The sequence below is a fragment of the Rattus rattus genome, chromosome 2 (assembly GCF_011064425.1).
Source record: "Rattus rattus isolate New Zealand chromosome 2, Rrattus_CSIRO_v1, whole genome shotgun sequence".
Taxonomy (NCBI): Eukaryota; Metazoa; Chordata; class Mammalia; order Rodentia; family Muridae; genus Rattus; species Rattus rattus.
This window is the reverse complement of record NC_046155.1, coordinates 8623755-8644232: the sequence shown is the minus strand read 5'-3', so window position 1 is coordinate 8644232 and position 20478 is coordinate 8623755. Positions and strand designations below refer to the sequence as shown.

Sequence of the window (20478 nt, the reverse complement as noted above, 5' to 3'; positions counted from 1 at the left end):
GTCCTGCCAAGGTTGGACCCCCAGTGTAGGGGATTGTTGGGTGGGGGCGGTAATGGAAGGTGGATGGGGAGGGGAACAACCATATAGAAGGGGAGGGGGAGGGGTTGGGGTTGATGGACAGGAAACCAGGAAAGGGAATAACATTTGAAATGTAAATAAGAAATACCCAATTTAATAAAAATGGAAAAAATAAAAATGTAAGATTTAAAAAATAAATGTCAATATTTCCTTTAAAAATAAGTAAATAAGCGGTTGGGGATTTAGCTCAGTGGTAGAGCGCTTGCCTAGCAAGCGCAAGGCCCTGGGTTCGGTCCCCAGCTCCAAAAAAAAAAAAGGAAAAAAATAAGTAAATAAAATAAAAGCAGGTAGGAAAAAAAGACATTATATAACCATGGCCAAATCAAAGTCAAAAGAATAACCACATCTCACAAAGAACTAAGAATTACAATTGTTCCCCAAAGTTTCAAGCTTCCCCTATTCCCAGGCCTGTGGCCAAAATAATAATAATTGCAAACTTATCATTATTTAAACTTTAACTTTTGGCTTATTATAGTTCAGAGCTCAGAGCTCCGAGGTCAGCTACTTGCATTTTCCTGTGACGCTTTAATGATAAATGACATAGGCAAAGCTGCCAGGCAGTGGCCAGAAAGAACGAAGTTAACCCTTAGCTCAGTGGTTCTGCTAGCTTTCTGCTTCTGCACATTGCCCACAATGACTCTCCAAAGGGTCCCAGTGTTTTGACTTAGTTTTACTAGTATATAATTTTATATATTCTATACTTTCTTTTTTTTTGAAATGTCATTTTTTTATTTCTCTTTTTTTATCTTTATTAACTTGAGTATTTCTTATTTACATTTCGATTGTTATTCCCTTTCCCTGTTTCCGGGCCAACATCCCACTAACCTCTCCCCCTCCCCTTCTATATGGGTGTTTCCCTCCCCATCCTCCCCCCATTACCACCCTCCCCCCAACAATCACGTTCACTGGGAGCTCAGTCTTGGCAGGACCAAGGGCTTCCCCTTCCCCTGTTGCCCTTACTAGGATATTCGTTGCTACCTATGAGGTTGGAGCCCAGGGTCAGTCCATGTATAGTCTTTGGGTAGTGGCTTAGTCCCTGGAAGCTCTGGTTGGTTGGCATTGCTGTACATATGGGGTCTCGAGCTCCTTCAAGCTCTTCTGGTCCTTTCTCTGATTCCTTCACACTTTCTTATCCAGGAACCACTCTCAAATGTTGTGCAAAATTTATTTCATAGCTTCAATAACTTTTACCTTTCTCAGGCTCCCATTGTTGGTTCTATTTCATCTTCTAATAATTTCGTCAAACTTTCTTTGCAAATCAAGCATTAATCTGGAACTACTATTGTGCAGTTATTACATTGTTTCCAAGATGAGAACACACAGCACGCACCTGGGCCATTAGGACTGTGCTATGCTGTGCTTCTATGCCTCAATTTTTAATTGTTTAAGAATCATCACATCAAGGAACATCTAGTTTCACAGAATTCACCACAGCAGGAGAAGGGAGTAGGAAAATCAGATATAATAGAATAATTATGCACACCAAAGCCAACTGAAAAGCAGTCAGGCACAAATGAAATCTTTACAGCCATTGTCCAGGGCTAAGGTTAGGAGAAATGGGAACAACTTTTTTTTTTAATTTTATTTATTATTATTTTTTTTTTTTACAAAGAGGGGCTGCAGGCTTCTGAGATGTCTCCATCCCAGTCTGTTGCTGGCAGTCCCTGTTGTGGTATGCTATCCCCAGCACACTAAGCTATCTATGTAGCCTCCAGAGCCAGAATTTAAAGATGACCCAAGGTGAGTGCCACAGCACTGAGGAGGCCCATCTGCTCTCCACTGACTGTGGTGACAAACGCCGCATTGCACAACTGCTCCCACATTCACAGACTTACACACACAAACAGGTTCCATCACTATAGATTAGTTTCATGCTAACAAAGGTTAGAGAATATTCCTTATAAGCAGGAGTCTAAGAAGGCGAGAACTCCACACACTGGAACAGTATTTGAAGGGCATAGAGCAAGGCTCGGGGATTATGCCAGGCAGAGCAAACGCAAGGCTAAGTACAATCAAAGAAAGGGTGGGGTGATGAAGGCCGTGATGCCCTGCTCAGACGTGGGATGGTGAGGCCCACTCTGACAGTGGGTAGAGGGAGAATTCTGCAGAATTCTGAGCACATCTGCAACCAGCACCATGTAAGAAAGGCCATCACGCCACCAGGTGGCAGCAGAGGATAAGAGAGAGGCGGGACAACGCGCAGCTGCAACTCTTCTCAGGCCAACCTCAGCTGAATGAACTCTGCCTCCAAACTTCAGACCTCCTGTGGCTCTGCGTCCTCCACCCTGAGAGGCCCCCACCCCTCTGACCTCACGTTTCCAGGCTCCTCTCCTGCCTGTAGTAGTAGGGTGGTCTCAGCCTGAGCACAGACTAGGACAGGCAGCTCATTAAGCAGAAGTGGGGGTCCCAACCACAGAGATCTATCCCATCCCAGAAATTGTCACAGCACCATGGAGCCACCCATGACCTTTGGCGCTCCTCCCTGTTAACTAGCACTAGGTTTACCCAGACCTGGATTTATTCCACTTACCCCAACATGTTTGCCAACAGCCCCCTTATGATCCACTCAAGTTTGGCACTTCTTGGCACCTGGTGGAGCACAGTGACATGCCCGGCCCAGTTATCCTGCCAGATCCTGTGAGGTATGCCCCGCCTCTGGGCAAGAAGCCACCTTCTACAGCATAAAAGCCTGGTATCCCCCAAGCAGTTCTTGTGACTGTCATCATGAAAGGGAGCAGCGCTCTTCTGCTGGTGGCTCTAACCGTGCTCTGCATCTGTGGTAAGTCTGGGCCTTATTTCTAGCTCTTTGGTAGGTAAGGGGCACCAAGAGGCTGGAATCCTGGGACCAGGTGGACGGTGCCTACCTGTGTCACTGACCCCACACCCAAAGGGCTGGGAATCTGTTGACACCAGTCCTATCCCAACCCACCCTGACCGAACACCAACCACCAAGGCCAACGCTGTCCACCCTGGCTCAATCCAACCTGACCTGGCCCTCTGGATCCAGTTAACCCCGGGGGGGGGAGGAAATCCCCCTTTTCTTCCCTGGTGAGGTCAGGAAGTCAGAGGGGAAACCACAGCAGCTCCCACTAGTGGTGATGGGGAAGGGATCTGCAGAAGGTCGCCCTGGGAGTGAAGGACAGGAGATCAAGTCCCTCCCTCGTCATTGTATCCCCTTTGCAATACAGGGCTGACTAGAGCAGAGGATGACAATGAGTTTTTCATGGAATTCCTGCAAACACTCCTGGTGGGGACCCCAGAAGAGCTCTATGAAGGGCCCCTGGGCAAGTACAATGTCAATGACATGGCCAAGGCAGCGCTGACGGAGCTCAAGTCCTGCATTGATGAACTGCAGCCGGTGCATAAGGAGCAACTGGTCAAGCTGCTGGTAATCGGGCTGGGACTCCCATCCCCAAACGTCCGCAGCTCTTCCCATACCCACCCATGCATGGTACCTCCCTGATCCCTAGATCTCCATCAGGAGGCAGAGGTGGAGACCTCACAGAGAAGTTTCCAACGTCTCTTGGAACTGCTCTCCCACTCCAAGAACTATGTCCCACCTAGGGAGTGCATGCGCACACAACCCCTCCCCAAGGTGCTAGGAGGGGTAGACCACAGTGCTCGGGAACCTGTCTACTCCGCTGGTGTGCACAGCCCTGTCTGCCTCTGGCACTGGGGGCTCTGGTTGTTGGTCACCAGCTCTCCTGGTCCCCACACATTTCTCTTTCAGGTGCAAGTGCTAGATGCTCAAGAGGACACATAAGCAGCCCCGAAACGTGGCTTGACCTCTGCGAGCGACAGGACCAGCCATACACGTGGCCATGGATGTGCTAAGACCAGTGCTTCTTCACGAGTAAATTCACCCTCGAACTGTTAAATCAATAAAGTCTAATGCAGCCCATGCACTAGCTTCTCTCTCTCCCTGAAAGCCAGGACACACAAAAAAGTCCTTTCAGGGGCACCCTGAGAGATACACCAAGAGGTACAAACTCTTATGAGGGTCACGTTGCAGAAGCAATGTGTGAGAGCAGCCTCGACCTTGGGACATCACATGAACACAGGGAGCTATCTAGGTGGCACGGGGCCTAAAGTGGCAGGACAGAGGAGCCTAACACACAAAGGCAGGCTGGCAGGGCTTATGCATAAAACGTAAGGCAAGAGCACAGCCAGTTGATGCATAGGTTCTGAAAGCTTTGAAAACCTCTCTTCCCAAACTTACCCAGGAAAGAGAGTCCAACCTGAGCCAGAACCTTAAGAGCCAGACCCTTACTGAGGTCAAGTGTGGAAACCCTGACTGCTCATGAGGACACTGGGGTCCTGAGAGGTGGGCTTTGCCAGGAGGGAAACTAAAAGGACAGAGAGCTGTAGGGAGAAAGCAACCTCTCTGGCATATGCCCACCACAATCAACCCAGTCTCAACCTAAACCTACACTCCAAGATCCCCAATAATCAGAAAGCCCTGCCCCCAGTTTCCCCACATCAGTGGCTTGGACTGGGCCAAAGCTAAGGAGAAACCTGCAACCTCACTGTATCTACATCTGACCCAGGCACCACAAAGAGATAAAGAACCTGGAGAGTAAGGGGGTCACTGAGGGGTCCGGGGTGGTCTCTGGAAGAGGCGTTCCCTGGAGACAGTGGGAGCTCCCTGGAGAGCTGGGGACTCCCTGAAGAGGTAGGCGTTCCTGGAGAGGCATGTGGTCGCTGGAGATGCGTAGCCCTTAAAGGAGAGGTCCGGGGAGAGGATGGGGGTGCCCTGGGGATGATTAGTTCCCCAAAAGCAGGGTCTGTAGAAAGGGGAAGGTCTGAAGAGAGGCCTTGGGTAGAGGCCATTGTCGCCATCACACACACTATGATCTAGAACTCCTTGTGGGACAGTCACATTCTAGAGCTCAGGGGCAGGGACCCCTCCCCAATTCTCAAAACTGGGGGAGAAAGAGAAGCTTTCTCTCCATGCTCCTTTTTAGGGAATTGCCTGGCACAGACGCCAGGAGAACAGGCCATCGGTGAGGAGGCTAGGTCCTAAGCGCTCTAAGCCCATTCCTGCACGGAGGAGGTGAGGCCTCCCGATTTGCTCCCCTCCCGCCCATGACACAGCTCAGCCAAGCTCTGGACCCTTGCCAGGCAGCTCTTTGAAAAGCTGCACCCAGGGTTCTTTGACCAGCCCAAGCTCCCCTACAGCCAAAAGAATAGTCAGCGCAGGGCCAGAGCAAGCAGCTCCTCTGGGGCTGTCCTGAAGTCATGACTCCCAACCATATCTTGTAGCTGGGTAAGGGGTGAGCTTACCACACCAGATGGGGAGCTCCCTTTGCTTGTAACAGCTTGAGACTCCCATGTCTTCACGGGGCAAGGATTGGGTCTGCAAGACGCAGTATCAGCAGTACCAGGGCTGGGAACATGAGGGCCAGGAATGAGATGCACCAGGGAGGGCGTCCCAGCACCTGGTTACCCTCTCGTCCAGGGACAGAGCCAGCCATGGCAGAGGAGGTATGGGTGGGCACCTGGAGGCCCCATCGTCCCCGGGGGCCCATCATGGCCCTCTACACCAGTCCTGGACCCAAGTACCTGATTCCACCTACCACGGGTAAGATTGCCTAAGGCCGGGCGGGCTTCTTGGGGACAGGGGAAGAAGCCAGGACTGGTGTGGCCTGGGATGGAACTCTCGTCAGAGAGAAGGATGTCTGGCTCCAGCAGCCCTGAGCCCCTGTGCCCACAGGCTTTGTGAAGCACACACCCACCAAGCTTCGAGCACCGGCCTACAGCTTCCGTGGGGCCCCCATGCTCTTGGCGGAGAATTGCTCCCCAGGGCCCCGCTACAGTGTGAACCCCAAGATCCTGAGGACTGGCAAGGACCTTGGCCCTGCCTACTCCATCCTGGGGCGCTACCATACAAAGACCTTGCTGACCCCCGGCCCGGGTGAGTGACCCCTACCTTCTGCTCCAGGCTCTAATACGCATGTCCAGCTATGTGAAGGCCAGATAGCCTCACTTCTCCTGCTTCTCAGACACTGTCAGGCCTGAACAGCAGAGCCTGAAGCCCACCAATCCTACTCTACCTGGAGTCCAGGGACAAGGCCCACACCAGATCTCATGCTCACTGCTTCAAAACAGCCCTGGAGCCAGTATTTCTACTGTGGACATCCCTGACCAAATCTGTTCAACCACAATGTTGGGGTCTAGAAGCCTTGTGTCTTAACTGTTGGGACATCCCTCATGGGCACCCAAGTGTTGGGGGTGGGATATGGAACCCCAGATGCTTGTTGTTCCTGCACACCCTCCCTCCTCTCCAGGTGATTACTTTCCAGAGAAATCTACCAAGCATGTGTTCGACTCAGCACCCAGCCATTCCATTTCTGCCCGGACTAAGACCTTCCGAGTGGACAGCACCCCAGGTCTGCTGCAGCCCAATCAACTAACCGATGGAATGGAGTTGGGGTCCCAGCAGGGGTGGAGGAAGGGTAGCCCAACAGAGAACTTCAAAAGGAAGAGGGCATCGCAGATGGGAGGTAGCGGACCTGTCCCAGCCTGAGGCTCCCATCGCCCGCAGGCCCTGCCGCATACATGTTGCCTGTGGTGATGGGGCCCCACACGGTGGGCAAGGTCTCCCAGCCCTCCTTCTCCATCAAGGGCCGCAGCAAGCTGGGCAGCTTCAGCGATGACCTGCACAAGGCAAGGGTCACCCCAGCTGAATACAAGGCCTGGCCCCAATGACCTTTCTGACCCTCTTCCCCAAGACCCCCGAGTCCCTAGCCAACAACTGCCTGTAGAAGCTCTTGGGTCCCCTTCACCTCTGGGTACCTTCCACATGCTCAGGATACAGACAGTAGTGGGGAGGGGCCAGGAGACCAACTTGGGAGATGTGATAATACTGAGAACAAATTAAGGTGTTTGTAGGGTTCTGCCCGGAGAGCAAACACTAATTTTACATAGAGGATATGGAAGCAAGGGGGGAAACAGAGTCTTGAGATACTTAGGGGAAGAAATGTCTGCCCGTATTAACAGTTAGTGCAAAGCCCCCTTATTGGGCACATTACGCCCAGTAGTACTACAGGAGTATGTTGACCTCACCAGCCCCTGGCCTCTGCCCTCAAGAGCAAGACGATAGTGTCCCAACAGGGAAAGGGGCCTTGCACATAACCCACGAGGTATGGATTGACCCACTGGGAATGCCACTGCCACAGTGAGAGTGAGACTGATAGTAACATCCTACCCCATAAACAGAAGAGTGCTTAGTCCCATGGCTGACGGACAGCTTAAGGATGCCTTTGGTGAATCAAACCTAACCCTATGCTCTGGGGCCTTATGCCCTGGGAAAGCCAAGCCTGTCTGAGCCCTCTTCATCTTTCAGACTCCAGGTCCTGCAGCGTACCGTCAGACTGAGGTTCAAGTGACCAAGTTCAAGGCTCCACAGTACACCATGGCTGCCCGTGTGGAGCCCCCAGGGGATAAGACCATGAAGCCAGGACCAGGAGCCCATAGCCCTGAAAAGGTTCAGGAACTAGAGGGGCCAGATAAGGGTCAGGGGAAATGATCCCATATGTATAGGGAGGGCCTACACTCTGCAAGTGTGTGAGGAGGGGGGAATGTCCGTTAGGATCTTGGACAATTGCGGCAGTGGCCCAGACAGTAACCTTTCAGTCACAGCAAACCTGAGCTGTAGCCTCATCCCCAGGGACTAGCCCACTGTCCCCAGTAACACGGCTACAGAACACAGCATGACCATTACACTGGCAACCTTGGGCTCAAGTTCAGGAGGAACTGAGCCCCTCACCGCAGCCCCAGGCTGCGAACACTCCTCCTCACACTCCTTCTCCTCCTAGGTGACCCTGAACAAGCCCTGTGCCCCGACAGTCACCTTTGGCATCAAGCATTCTGACTACATGACACCCCTGGTGGTTGATGTGGAATAGCTCCTGCTCTCCATCCCATCAGTCTGTGACTAGATCCTCCCACAGCAATGTGCTGGGCTGGCAATGATTGGGCACTTCACCAATGGGGGCCGCTGCCAGCCTGGGCCTGCATCACAGAGCACGCTAGTTTGGACGGTTTTGACAAGTTATTTTTTTCTATGCTATCTCTTGTTTGTTAATCTTGTTTCTTGCCATGTCCAAATTATTAAATAAACCACAGATTGCATTCGCAAGGGTTTATCTTGGGAAAAGGACAAAGCCTCTCCAGACAGGTCCTGTCTTGGCTCCCTGGCCTAGAGAGACCGACAGAGAAATTAGAAGGGTCTGAAGGCTCAGAGTTCTACCTGTTATCTGAGCTTCCCTTCACAGGTTCCCCTACACCCAGGCTGCCTCTGCAAGCCAGGAATCCAGAACAGCTTGAAAATGGGGTACAAGAGTGCTGTGTGTGTGTGTGTGTGTGTGTGTGTGTGTGTGTGTGTGTGTGTGTGTGTGTGTGTGTGTGTGTTATGAAGAAACTTTTGCAACCACCTCACAGCAGGGCAGCTCATGTCAGTACGGGCCTCCAGGCTTTCAAAGTGGCTACAACTTCCAGTCAGCCTGCCAGGAGAGCCTGGGCTCAGCCAAACACAGCCATTTCCACTGAGCCTCAAGTGCTGACCACCCGAGTAATATAAGGACATGACCTCTTTACTGTTAATTAAGTACAAACCTCAGGGGAGCTTGTTTCCATGGCAACCAGTAGGAGGATCTGTGAAGGAAAGCTGGCATCTCAGCTGGGCCTGAGGACAGTGTCTGCAGAGGTTCTCAGAGTCTCAGGCCCAGCTTCAGGAAGCAGGGGTGCAGTATGATCTCAGCTTTGCAGCAGGTCAGTGCAAACCAAGCAGTCTGTACAACACACCTGGTGGCGGCCTTTACTTGCACAAGCCTGGGTGTCCCAGTCAACTTGCCCTTAGTCCCTCAGCCTTTAGGAGGTAACACTATCACCACCCTACCCTCAGATTGGCAGAGAAGGGCCACACAGAAGGAAGCTGGTGGGTCGGTGGCTGTCCTGCCCAAAGCCAGGGAGATACGGCATTTCTGGAGGATGAGCAAGGGTAGACTTCAGTGCCCAAGGCCAGCCACAGATTAGGCTTGGCTCAAAATAACTCAAATGTCTCAGAAATGAGGATGAGGAATGCACTGGCTACAAGTCTTTATTACCAAGGCTTTGAAGTATAGGATGAACCTGGTCGCTTGCACTCACAGCCCCTCACCTGGTACCAGCACTTCTTACGCTGGCTGGTGTTCAGGACCCAACAATGCATTAGGGGGAGTGCCAGGCCTGGGTTGGAGGGTAAGGTTATGACCTTCAGGAAGTTGGTCTGACCTAGTAGCTATGGAGCTGGTATCCCCCTTCACAAGAGTCATGCAAGGAAGAACAAGAACTGAATGTGACAGGAGGTACAACCCCGATCCTCAAAGTACCTGGAGAACTACAAACAGTCATGGGGACGATGGGGCAGGGTGCAGACCCAAGAACACTAGCCACGTTTGGGGTAGCGGTGCGGATGTCTCAGAAGGATGGCTCTAGAGGCCAAAAGCAGAAAGTTAGATCTGGTTTGCACCAGCATGAGAAGAGGGTGCTGGCTGTTCCAAGTGCCTTAGGAAGCCAGGCGTGAATGCCTGTAATGTCGTCATTCAGGAGCCTAAGGCCAGAAGATCATTGGCTGGAGACCAGCTTAGGCCACGTAGTTCAAGAGCAGCCTGGGATGCACGGCAAGCCACTGCCTCACAGAAACAAAACAGCAAAGTGACGGGGAGACATTCCCAGAAAGTACAAGTCAGCAGTTCATGTGCTTGCTGTGGGTCTAGATCGAAGAATGATGCAGGCAGCCATCACCCTGCTTGGTTACAAGCAGAGGGCAAAGCCAAAGCGCTGTCCGCAGACGCTGGGAGGCAAGAACGAAGTGCTACGAAGGGAGGCCTCAGAATGAGGGACAAGCTAGAAGAGCCCAGCTGGAAGTGTGTGGGCAAACAGCAAAGCCACAGAGCAGCAGTGTGGAGTGAGCTCTACCTTGTAGAGGTTGCAGGGTAGGCAAAACAGAGAACAGGCTCTCCTCCTCCATAAGGTTTGGGGCTCAGGCAGACACAATGCAATGGCCAAATAAGGTCAACGTGTTCAGAGAAAATGATAAAGAAGGGGATGGGTACCTGGTGCTACAGCAAGGCACTGCGACTGGCATTAAGAGGCCAGGGTATGGCAGAATCATACTGGCTTAGAACTCAGAGGTAGTGGTTATGGGCCGATGAGCTACATGGTATGGCCTCATAGGTAGAGGGTAAGCCAGTGTAGGGAAAGGGAGAGAGAAGAACACAGACATGAATAAGTCAGAGAAGGGCACAGAACTTCACGGCTCATTTCTTAAAGACATTTTATGTGAAGACAAAAGGTGCGAGGTCCTGTCGGCCCTGTCAGCTCCACAGGTCAGTTTGTGTGCAAATGGGGCTGGCCACGGTGGCAGGGAGGGCCGGCAGAGCGAGCAAGTCTATGGAGTTGTGCAACAAGGAGGTGGCTCAATCTCCCTCACACCAAGGGAGACTGGCTGTACGGGGTAGGGCAAGGTTCAGTACAAGGTCAAGTTCCCACTACACAAATGCTTTCATGGGTGGCCTCCAGCCCCATAAGATTCCCAGCAGAGAGACCACCCCAGCACTGCCTGACTCTGAAAGCTACCCAGGGATGGAGGCATCTTTGTTACTGGGAAGATTCTCAATGCCAAGGACACACATCTGTGCTCCTGGACACATGGTCTTACAGCCCAGAAGGATCTTAGACCAGTGCTTCTGGACTGCAGTCTGCTCCTCTATCCACAGTTTGCCTCTTCCCTGGGGTCTGATTTGAACCAGACTGCACAGGTCCATTCCTGACCAGCGGTCTCAGCCTGGTGTCACTGTCAACCCCATCCCGACGACCATCATTTGGAGAAGGCTCATGGCCACATTCCCTTCTGGTGTCAGCTTCAGACTCTTCAACAACACGGACATGGTTTAAACCAGGCATAAACAGGTTAGAGCAAAACGGAGGGCCCTTAAGATACTGGCTTCTGAGGAGTGTGGCCACTGGCCACGGGAGGCGCATTCGGCGCTCTCAGATGCTCTCAATAGAACTGGCTCATTCTCACACAACATGGCTCTGACTCTGCCAGTGTCTTTAGCACCAGGGAGTAGCACTGGGTGTTGCCTTTCTCTTCTTCCTTCATACACAGGACAAGCCAAGAGGAGCTCGAGCCAAGAGGAGCTCGTTACGACAGAGGCAGCCGCAGTCGTCCTGACTTAGGAAGACGAATGACCCGTGATGACAATTTCAAAGGAATATTGTTTCTGTGGTCAGGTCCTTAGGAAGCCAGGATGCCAGGTGTCCAAGAGTCTGGCTGCCCTTGGCTCCCACTGGCTCACGTCCTTGTCCTCGACAGGAGGTAGGAGAGGATGAAGAAGGCCACAATTAAGACCACAGCCATACCACACAGAAGCTTCCGGTTGTCTCGCCCAGACCGTGCCACCGTGGAAAAGCGCTTCACACTCCCTGTGAGTAGGCCAGTCACACTTGTGAAATCTGAGTCCTGCGGGAGAGACCCAACGGGATCACCTAGAGCTGGGACCTGTGACGGCCCAACTGTACTAGCGCTGAAGGGTTAGAGGCAGAAGAGCAGGCGGCATGGGGGTAGAGCTGACTATAATTTGTATGTAATACAGGCACTTACCATGCCATCTAGGTATCGGTTCTGGTCTTCCGTGTCCCTGTCGATGTCCAAAGCCAGCTGGTTGGGATACAGAAGGCACAGTCAAGCAAGGACACAGAGTGCAGTGCCCATCTTCCCTTCAGATTCTGCTAGGTACCTATTACTAGAAAAAGCTAAAAAGGCCAAGGTATTACCTGAAGCATTCCTCAGTCAGCACGCCCACGGACAGCACGTGGCTTCCTTTCTACCCACTCAGCCCCACTCACCAAAGTGTCTCATGGAAGGGAAAAGGGCCATCACTAACCGATTTAAGCCTGGTGACCTTAGAGGCCAGGCTGTCAGCCATCCGCTTGTTCTCTCTGTCTAGAATCTCCTCCACAGCACCAGAACTCTGAGCTGCAAGAGAAAGAGTTCGAAGGGTAGCATTCACTCATAAATGTGGTCCTTGGCTCCTCACTCCAGTGGAGCCTGGCATTCCACCCATATCCTTCTGCTAACTTAGCATGTCCCACCCTATGTTCCAACAGGTAGACCACCTACACACCAGACAGGAAGCATGGGTCATGTGAGTACTTGTGTGCAATGCCCAGGCAGAGACAGGCAGGGGAACCAGCAGGTCAATCTACACTACCCTGTTGTATACTGTTCCTGGACCAAAATGAATATTGCCTTAGCTGAAATCATCATCTGAAAGGATGGGACAGGTCTCAATCTGGTAGGGATTATAGGGAAAACAGGACAGAACAACCAAGCAGGTGACAGGAAGGCTGTGTGGGGATGACTTAGGAATCAAGTCCAAGGTAAGTGTAAGAAAGGCCTTTTACTGTAGAAACTACCAATCCCTACTGCTACAACCCACACAGGATCTCTAGAAACCCCAGAGCACTCTCCTGTGGAAACCTTACTCCGACGGGCAGAGACTAGACATGAAGAATTTCTGTCACGGTATGTAATTGAGAATCACCTGCCTAAGTGTGACTGGCACCGGTCTGAAGCATGAAAATCCAGCCTCGATGTGACCCACCTAAGGGGAAAGCCAACAGCACCAGCAAACAAGGGCGACCAGACTCTAAAAGACAGACGGCTGTGTCCTACCAACCACTACATAGTATAGTAGAAGCCTCAGTATCACAACTGTCAGACTGAACACAGGCACGGGGGCGGAGGGTGTGTGTAAACCGAGGCACTTGGGCCCTGTAGGTCCCTGCTTGGACCTTCTGCTTCCAGCTCTTGGCATCAACCATACACACAAACTGATGTCATGCCGGCTTGGGTTCCAAGGCAGTGCCAGTTGAAATCTGGCCCTGTTTTTCCTGGAATACGTAAGCGCCATCCCACGCAGATCCCTCCACCGAGGAAAAATTGATGGCTCGTACTCCAGACTTAGACCTTGCCTCCTATCCCAACTACCTTCAGGCGCGCTCACCTCGAGTCCAATCTGCCATCGCGCCTTCCAAGGTCCCACTCGGGGAGTAGGCAACACAGCGACGGACGTGGCACCACTACCTGGGTCTTCCGGTTCCGCCTCAGGTCTAATAACTTCCGGGAGAAGAGTCTGAAGCGGAAGAAACAGACTTGTAGTTCTACTCTGGAATGTAAATAAGGGAAGGGCGGGCCGCCAGCATTCGGGCCTACGGATTGGTCAGCAGTATTAGTCCCCCGCTGTGGGTATTACCCGGAGCAGGAGCTCAGACCCCAACCTGGAGCCGAGGGTCGGGTACCTCGGGCGCTGCAAAGTCCCCAAGTGAGAACGACAGGATGGGGAGGACGAGCAAAAGCCAAAGAGACTGGCAAAGGACCTGACACTGAGTAGAGGCAAGCGCCGGTTAGCATAGCGGGTGGCATTATCCTCTGGAGCATTGCTTGTGTCACCGTGGGGTGCACCGACTCTGCCTTAAGCTAAGTGGCATGCAGACCTGGCTCCCCACTATACAACGTTCCTACGCTTCTAACCCCAGACACGCCGCGGCTAGCCGCCCCTCTGTTGCTTCTCCCGCGGGAGTCGCTTTTTCATCGGTGTTCTTCACTTCCTTCTCTCCGATCCTTCCTCATACACTCTGCAATTGCCCTTTTCTTTTGATAACCACATTATTTTGGTGGTTTGGTTTTTTGATTGTTTTTAGATAGGTCTGCCCGTTTCTGCCTCTCGAGTGCTGAAATTTAAAAAAGCATGCGTTACTATGCCCGGCTAACCACGTACATTATTTTGACCATCCAAGTCGTACTTCTCTTTCCTTATTTCCCGTGGAAGATGAGCATCAGGGTCTAGACCGCGAGAATCGTCTTCCCCAACTGACTAAGCGGCCAGGAGCCGGCGCTCCCTCTTTTATCACAGTACGGGAACAAGAGTGTAAGGAGAACGGTCCACGCGCCGGCCAAGCCACACCCCACTCCCCACCCCCGCCCGCCAGGAACTCCGGCTAGAGAGAAGGGCTCCAAAGGAGGATACTGCTTAGTTAGCGAGCATCGCCGCTCCAAGACAAGCCGCTCAGCGGCCACAGCCGGGTTGCTCCACCTTAAGCCGGAGGCCAGCCCCGCGCCTGTACACACCCTAGGCTGGGCTGCTCTCCCAGCATCCCTCACGCGTGGACGCTGGGCTTCCGGACCTGGGCGGAGCCCCCGGGTTTGGCCGATTGCGTCTTCCCAGCCCAAGTCTTCTAGCACCCCGTGCCAGGGGCCATGGAGCCCCGGGCAGTTGCGGATGCCTTGGAGACGGGAGAGGAAGATGCGGTGACAGAAGCTCTGCGGTCGTTTAACCGAGAGGTGAGAGGCATCCAGCTGCCGAGGAAATTGCAGGAAGTGAGGAAGCAGCGGGTTGCTCACCACTCGGCTGGGGTGTGCGTGCGAGTGTGGCAGGGAGCACGGCGGTGGGTGGTGGGCTGGGCCACGGCGGTGCCTCTGTGGTAGTCAGGTGTATGGGTGGCGAGGGTGGGCCTTGCTTTACGTACACAGCGATGGCTGCTGCTTCAGAGGTAGAAGCAGACCTGCTGCTTCTCGAGGAGCACAGGTCCTACCTGCGTGTGGAACTGAGCTTCCTGGGTCTCCCTGCAGCATTCCCAGAGCTTCACCTTCGATGATGCACAGCAGGAGGACAGGAAGGTAGGTGTCAGCCCAAGGGGGTTCCTAGGGCAGGCACGGGCTGCCCCAAGAAGAGGGCCTAGTGGAACCATTTTTGTCCCTTCCCACAGAGACTCGCAAAGCTGCTGGTCTCCGTACTGGAGCAGGGCTTGTCACCAAAACACCGTGTCACCTGGCTGCAGACTATCCGAATCCTATCCCGAGACCGCAGCTGCCTGGACTCATTTGACAGCCGCCAGAGTTTACATGCACTAGCCTGCTATGCCGACATTGCCATCTCAGAGGAGCCCATCCCACAGCCCCCAGACATGGATGTCCTCCTCGAGTCTCTCAAATGCCTGTGTAATCTTGTGCTCAGCAGTCCTACAGCACAGATGCTAGCAGCAGAGGCTCGACTGGTGGTGAGGCTAGCGGAACGTGTGGGACTGTACCGCAAAAGGAGCTATCCCCACGAAGTCCAGTTCTTTGACTTAAGGCTCCTTTTCCTGCTAACAGCCCTTCGCACTGATGTGCGCCAGCAGCTGTTTCAGGAGCTGCATGGCGTGCGCCTGCTGACCGATGCGCTGGAACTGACGTTGGGTGTGGCCCCTAAAGAAAACCCTCTGGTGATACTTCCAGCCCAAGAGACAGAGCGGGCCATGGAGATCCTCAAAGTGCTCTTTAATATCACCTTCGACTCTGTCAAGAGGGAGGTTGATGAGGTAGGTTGTAGTCTGAAGTCAATGGGTGGGACTCAGCTCAGCTGGGGCATTTTGTGGGTTTGCTTCCCTGTGTGCCTCAAGTTGCAGGGTGTCGGATATGGCAAGGACTAGAGGACAATCTAGGCAGGAACTCGAGGTTTCTGAGCTGTGTTGTGCATGGGGCTGGGGACGGGTATTCTCCATAATGCTTCAGGTGACCAAGTGTGCTGTGGACAGGGCCTAGTGATCACCATGTGGCCTTGGGTCATAAGAATAGGGCCTTATTCTCACAGGAGCCCCTTCCGTCTTTGGTTAGGAGGACGCTGCCCTTTACCGGTACCTGGGGACCCTTCTGCGGCACTGTGTGATGGCTGAGGCTGCTGGAGACCGCACAGAGGAGTTCCATGGGTGAGGAGCAGGACTTACTATGTTGGGGATGGCAGGAGTTGCCTAGGTATGGGTACAGAAGTCCTTAACCCTAGCTGTGACTCAAGCACCTGGGAGCCCAGGCCCCACCTTTGAGTATGACATCATGGGGAACGGGACCCCGGTGTGTTTTCAGAGAGCCTTAGGGAACTCAGGGTATGACTAAGAAGAGTTTTGAACTTAGAGACAGGGCCTTAGGTGGAGGCCGTATGGTCTCTTGCTGGTGCCTCAGCCAGTCTCTCGAAACCGAGAGATTGCTTGGCGTCTCAGCTCAGACAGAATGGTGCAGATGGAGTCTACAGTGTCTCCCCACCAAACTCGAGTTGGGGTACCAACTGCCCTTGCCTATAGTCCTCAGTGCTATCCTTCGGGCCCACATATCATGTGTACCCCAGGAGAAGGGCCAGGGATTGTATCTGTGCTAAATATGGTTACTGTGTCAAGGCCTCTGTCTGTCTGTCCCCAGCCACACCGTGAATCTCCTGGGGAACCTGCCCCTCAAATGTTTGGATGTCCTTCTCGCTCTGGAGCTACACGAAGGATCCTTAGAGTTTATGGGAGTTAATATGGATGTGATCAACGCCCTCCTCGCCTTCCTAGAGAAGCGTCTGCACCAGGTAGGAGGGGGACCTGCTGTGTGGATGCCCAGGGGCTTGGGTACCTGTTATGGCTACTGTTTCTGCACCATTAGTACTGGCAAGTAGAGCTCAGCTTGATGGTATATCCCGGACAGGTCTTCTGATTCTCCGTGGTATAGCTAGATGGTGGCCGCTCAGTCAGGTCCTCTCAGAAGCTTGCGGACACACCATGTGTGTGAACCCTGCTGCTGCTGATTACCAAGGAAAAACAAGCCTCTCAGGGTCTACTAAGGTGACAGTTACCTTTTAGGTCTCTGTGGTCCTGTTAAGTGGTTCTCAGAAGCCTTTGGTTCTTGCTTGTGACCCTCAGCCTCCAACTGTTTCTATATATAGGCAGCCAGAGGTGACATCAGTTTTGTCCCTCTGCATTTTTTATTTTTTATGTCTTGTTTTTTCGAGACAGTAGCCCTGGCTGTCCTAGAACTCACTCTAGACCAGGCTAGCCTCAGACTCACAGAGATCTGTCTGCCTCTGCCCCGAGTGTTAGAATTAAAAATGTGCACCGACGTCACCGTCATCCCCCAGCTGTCCTCTGCATCTTAAAGAGGCATAACCCAAAGTTTCCTGACTCCTATACAGAGAGCGGGTGATCGAGCCTATCCTTGTGGAGCCCCCACAGCTGAAAGCCCTAGATTGAGATTCAGTCCATCTGAGGAGCCATGCTGCTGAGCTTAGTGAGCTCGATCAGCTGCCTGCTCCCCTTGCTGCAGCTGCTGGCGTTAGGCAGAGAAGGGATAGGTGCACTGTTTGCTGTCCGGGAGGCACTTTGAATAGGAAATCTGCTATTTGTTGTTTCCTGAGGGCAGGGTGTACCTCAGGTACGCGGACAGCTTCAAATTCCGTTTGTTTTGTTCCTGGCCCTGGTTCATACTTGTAACAGGTAGTTTTGAAGAAGCAAGTTGTTGGCCCCCAAGTCACAAAGTTTCAGTCACTTCCAGAAGTAGGTCTGGTTTCCATCACTCTCTCTTCTTAGACCCCGTGCAGGCAAGGGTGAACTTGAACTTCTGATTTTCCTGTCTCCCAAGTGCTGGAGTTACAGGCTGGTACCCCCATGACTGGCTTAATGTTTCCATACCTTCTTAAACTAATAAACGCCCAGCACTGTCTTTGGCCCTTAGCTAACTTTCTACAGCATGGCCTCTTTATAAGCGGTTGTCAGAACCTCTGGTGAAGTGTGCAGTGTAGCCCCATCTCGCCTGGGGAGCATATGACAGTAACAGAAGCCCTTCTGCAGACCCACAGGCTGAAGGAGTGTGTGGCACCGGTGCTGAGCGTGTTGACAGAATGTGCCCGCATGCACCGTCCTGCCAGGAAGTTCCTGAAGGCCCAGGTACTTGAAAAATGAGACGGATCTGGGGGATCTGGGGGATCTGGCCTGGATCCTTTATATAGGCCTCTGGCTGCTCCAAGCCAACACTTAGAGACAGCTGCCTCCCTAGGTCCTGCCCCCTCTGAGGGATGTGAGGACTCGGCCTGAGGTGGGGGACCTGCTTCGAAACAAGCTTGTCCGCCTCATGACACACCTGGATACAGATGTGAAGAGAGTAGCTGCTGAGTTCCTCTTTGTCTTATGCTCTGAGAGTGGTGAGTTGGGGGAGCCCAAGCCCCAGGCCTCCCCTACCACAGCCATATTCACACATTGACCTCTGCCCTGGTCTTCAGTGCCCCGATTCATCAAGTACACAGGCTACGGGAATGCTGCTGGCCTCCTGGCTGCCAGGGGCCTCATGGCCGGGGGCCGGCCCGAGGGCCAGTACTCAGAGGATGAGGACACCGACACAGAGGAGTACAGGGAAGCTAAGGCCAGGTATGTGCTCCTAGTGTACACTTGGGTTCCCTCGTAACCCCCATTCCCCTATCTGCCCCTCCTCAACCACAGCCAGTAGTACGTAGGACAGGATAAGGAATGGATAAAAACTTGGGTTCTGATGACAAGTCATGTACTGAGACCCAGTGAGTGAGCTCTCTGGGATCCAGGAGGTCCTGGGCAAGAGTTGTCTGCCTGGTGTTCAAGGGGGATCTCCCTTCTGAAGTCCCATCACCACCAAAACCAAAACCATGAAGGTGGGTTCTTGCTAACCCAGCCCTAGGCATGAAGATGGAGACTTGCTGCCCCACTGAGCACCGCTTTTCCTATAGCAGCACTAACCCATTTCTCATACACTGTTCCTGGGAATTAGCATCAACCCTGTGACTGGAAGGGTAGAGGAGAAGCCGCCTAATCCTATGGAAGGCATGACAGAGGAGCAGAAGGAACATGAGGCCATGAAGCTAGTGAACATGTTTGACAAGCTCTCCAGGTATGTTATGAGTAAGGCTTGTAGCTAGAAGACATGGGAATGAGTCTGTTTTGTGAGCCCAAGGAGAATGGCTTAGAGATTCAGATCCTAGTGAGGCTGTATTGGACATTTGAGATAACTTGCCCCAGAGGTAACCTTCTGGCAAAGAGAGAGGAGGGTACAGTCAGCATTGAGCCCTCTTTTTTAGAGGATGAAAATGAGGACAAGAGTGTGAAGGACTGGCTAATGGCTCCAAGTTAATTAGGTGGTAGTTAGGATCCAGGCCTAGTTAATAGTTAACCTAGTCCAAGCAGCAGCCAAGAAATGAGCAAGAGCCCCTGCCCTGCACACTAGGTCCCTTCCCAACCACACTGTGTTTTCCCTGCAGGCACAGAGTCATCCAACCCATGGGGATGAGTCCCAGGGGTCACCTCACTTCTCTGCAAGATGCGATGTGTGAAACTATGGAGGGACAGCTCTCCTCAGACCCCGACTCAGACCCTGACTGAAGATGGCAGCCACTTTGCTCCCCTTCAGAACTGGTGCTGTTTCCAGACATGCCTGGGGTGCTGCCTCGAGAAGCCACACCCCTCTCCGGCTGGGGAGCCGTTCTCTCTACTCCTCACATCTGTCATCTGCCTTTGGTCCAGTTTCTTGTGTTTAGGACTGTGGTAGTCTTATCCTCTGTGAAGCCAGGGAACCCACCTTTCATTTCCACAAGTGAAGTTGTTTCTTGGATGTGGCTGCAGCCATGGGCAGAGTTGCCTTGGCACACAAATGAGCGTGCATGTGTGAGGGCGGTAGCTGAGCAGGTGCACACGGTGTAAGCATGGCTGGGCTGGTACCAGCCCAGAGCCCGTATGTGGGGCATATGCTGTGTTTCAAACATTCTAGAATCTATTGGAATTGTTTAAGTATGTCAGAAAACACACCAAGCATCATGGTTTCTGCTTCTGGCCCCACTGAGCACAGGGTCAGTGGCCTCTTCTAAATTCTTGGTCCTGGCTCAGCCACCCACTGCAGTATCCACATACCCAAGCCTCACTGGTTGTGACCACTAAGTCAGTGAAAACCACTGGTTTAGTAGTTAGATGGAGGCAAAAGTTGTAAGACAAGGTAAAAATCTGAGATTTCTGAGGCACAGAATAAAGAAGAGTTTGGGACAAGACTGTATATCTGTGAAGTAGCCGGGTGAAAGAATATTAAATAGAAACTGATTTCATTCTATTTAACATTCAAGATTTCCTACACCACTACACATCTGCTTTCATTGAAGATCAAGGATAGAAGGCAAGACCCCAATCCCTAGAATCTTGTTGGGTCAGCTGCATACTGTCAGCCGCAGTCAAAATGGGCTGTGACAGTAATGGGGTGCTTCTACCTGGCAAACAGCCTAAACTTTCTGAGTAGGAGTCAGGGAGGAAGCAGCCTGTGCTTAGTCATAACCACATACAGGACGGGAAAACAGGAGCCCAGTGGGGTTTCCCAGAGTAATGCCTGCCGTTGGCTTTAGCATCGTTACTGGAAGAAGTCTGGGTGGAGTAGTGGGAAGTGCCTTAGAGAGGACTGGGCAGAAGGGTTCTAAAGGACGGGGTATTCGTGAGGGAATGTATGAGAGGGGCCTGAGTTAACACCAGGGTAAGCCAAGGGAAAAATGGGCTCAGTTCTGTCAT

The 20478-nt window shown here is 52.5% G+C and overlaps 4 protein-coding genes across 4 annotated transcripts; 3 read left to right on the top strand and 1 right to left on the bottom strand.

The window, feature by feature from the left end:
• Nucleotides 1–2775: 2775 nt before the first annotated feature.
• On the top strand, nucleotides 2776–3983 carry Scgb1c1 (secretoglobin family 1C member 1). Its single transcript, XM_032891522.1, has 3 exons — nucleotides 2776–2857; nucleotides 3267–3466; nucleotides 3809–3983. The coding sequence occupies exons 1-3, from the start codon at nucleotides 2803–2805 to the stop codon at nucleotides 3839–3841; spliced, it is 288 nt and encodes a 95-aa protein (XP_032747413.1). The 5' UTR covers nucleotides 2776–2802; the 3' UTR covers nucleotides 3842–3983.
• Nucleotides 3984–5550: 1567 nt separating this feature from the next.
• Nucleotides 5551–8218, top strand: Odf3 (outer dense fiber of sperm tails 3). The gene is made up of 6 exons (XM_032891521.1): nucleotides 5551–5659; nucleotides 5792–5992; nucleotides 6366–6467; nucleotides 6623–6750; nucleotides 7424–7564; nucleotides 7896–8218. The coding sequence occupies exons 1-6, from the start codon at nucleotides 5551–5553 to the stop codon at nucleotides 7983–7985; spliced, it is 771 nt and encodes a 256-aa protein (XP_032747412.1). The 3' UTR covers nucleotides 7986–8218.
• A 2161-nt stretch (nucleotides 8219–10379) lies between these two features.
• Nucleotides 10380–14038, bottom strand: Bet1l (Bet1 golgi vesicular membrane trafficking protein like). The gene is made up of 5 exons (XM_032891520.1): nucleotides 13905–14038; nucleotides 13131–13259; nucleotides 12009–12100; nucleotides 11726–11782; nucleotides 10380–11584 (listed from the first exon to the last, which is right to left on the bottom strand). The coding sequence occupies exons 2-5, from the start codon at nucleotides 13147–13149 to the stop codon at nucleotides 11417–11419; spliced, it is 336 nt and encodes a 111-aa protein (XP_032747411.1). The 5' UTR covers nucleotides 13150–13259; nucleotides 13905–14038; the 3' UTR covers nucleotides 10380–11416.
• A 119-nt stretch (nucleotides 14039–14157) lies between these two features.
• Nucleotides 14158–20032, top strand: Ric8a (RIC8 guanine nucleotide exchange factor A). The gene is made up of 10 exons (XM_032891518.1): nucleotides 14158–14467; nucleotides 14756–14803; nucleotides 14893–15483; nucleotides 15779–15870; nucleotides 16355–16505; nucleotides 17761–17856; nucleotides 17966–18110; nucleotides 18189–18333; nucleotides 18707–18826; nucleotides 19194–20032. The coding sequence occupies exons 1-10, from the start codon at nucleotides 14384–14386 to the stop codon at nucleotides 19312–19314; spliced, it is 1593 nt and encodes a 530-aa protein (XP_032747409.1). The 5' UTR covers nucleotides 14158–14383; the 3' UTR covers nucleotides 19315–20032.
• Nucleotides 20033–20478: the final 446 nt, after the last annotated feature.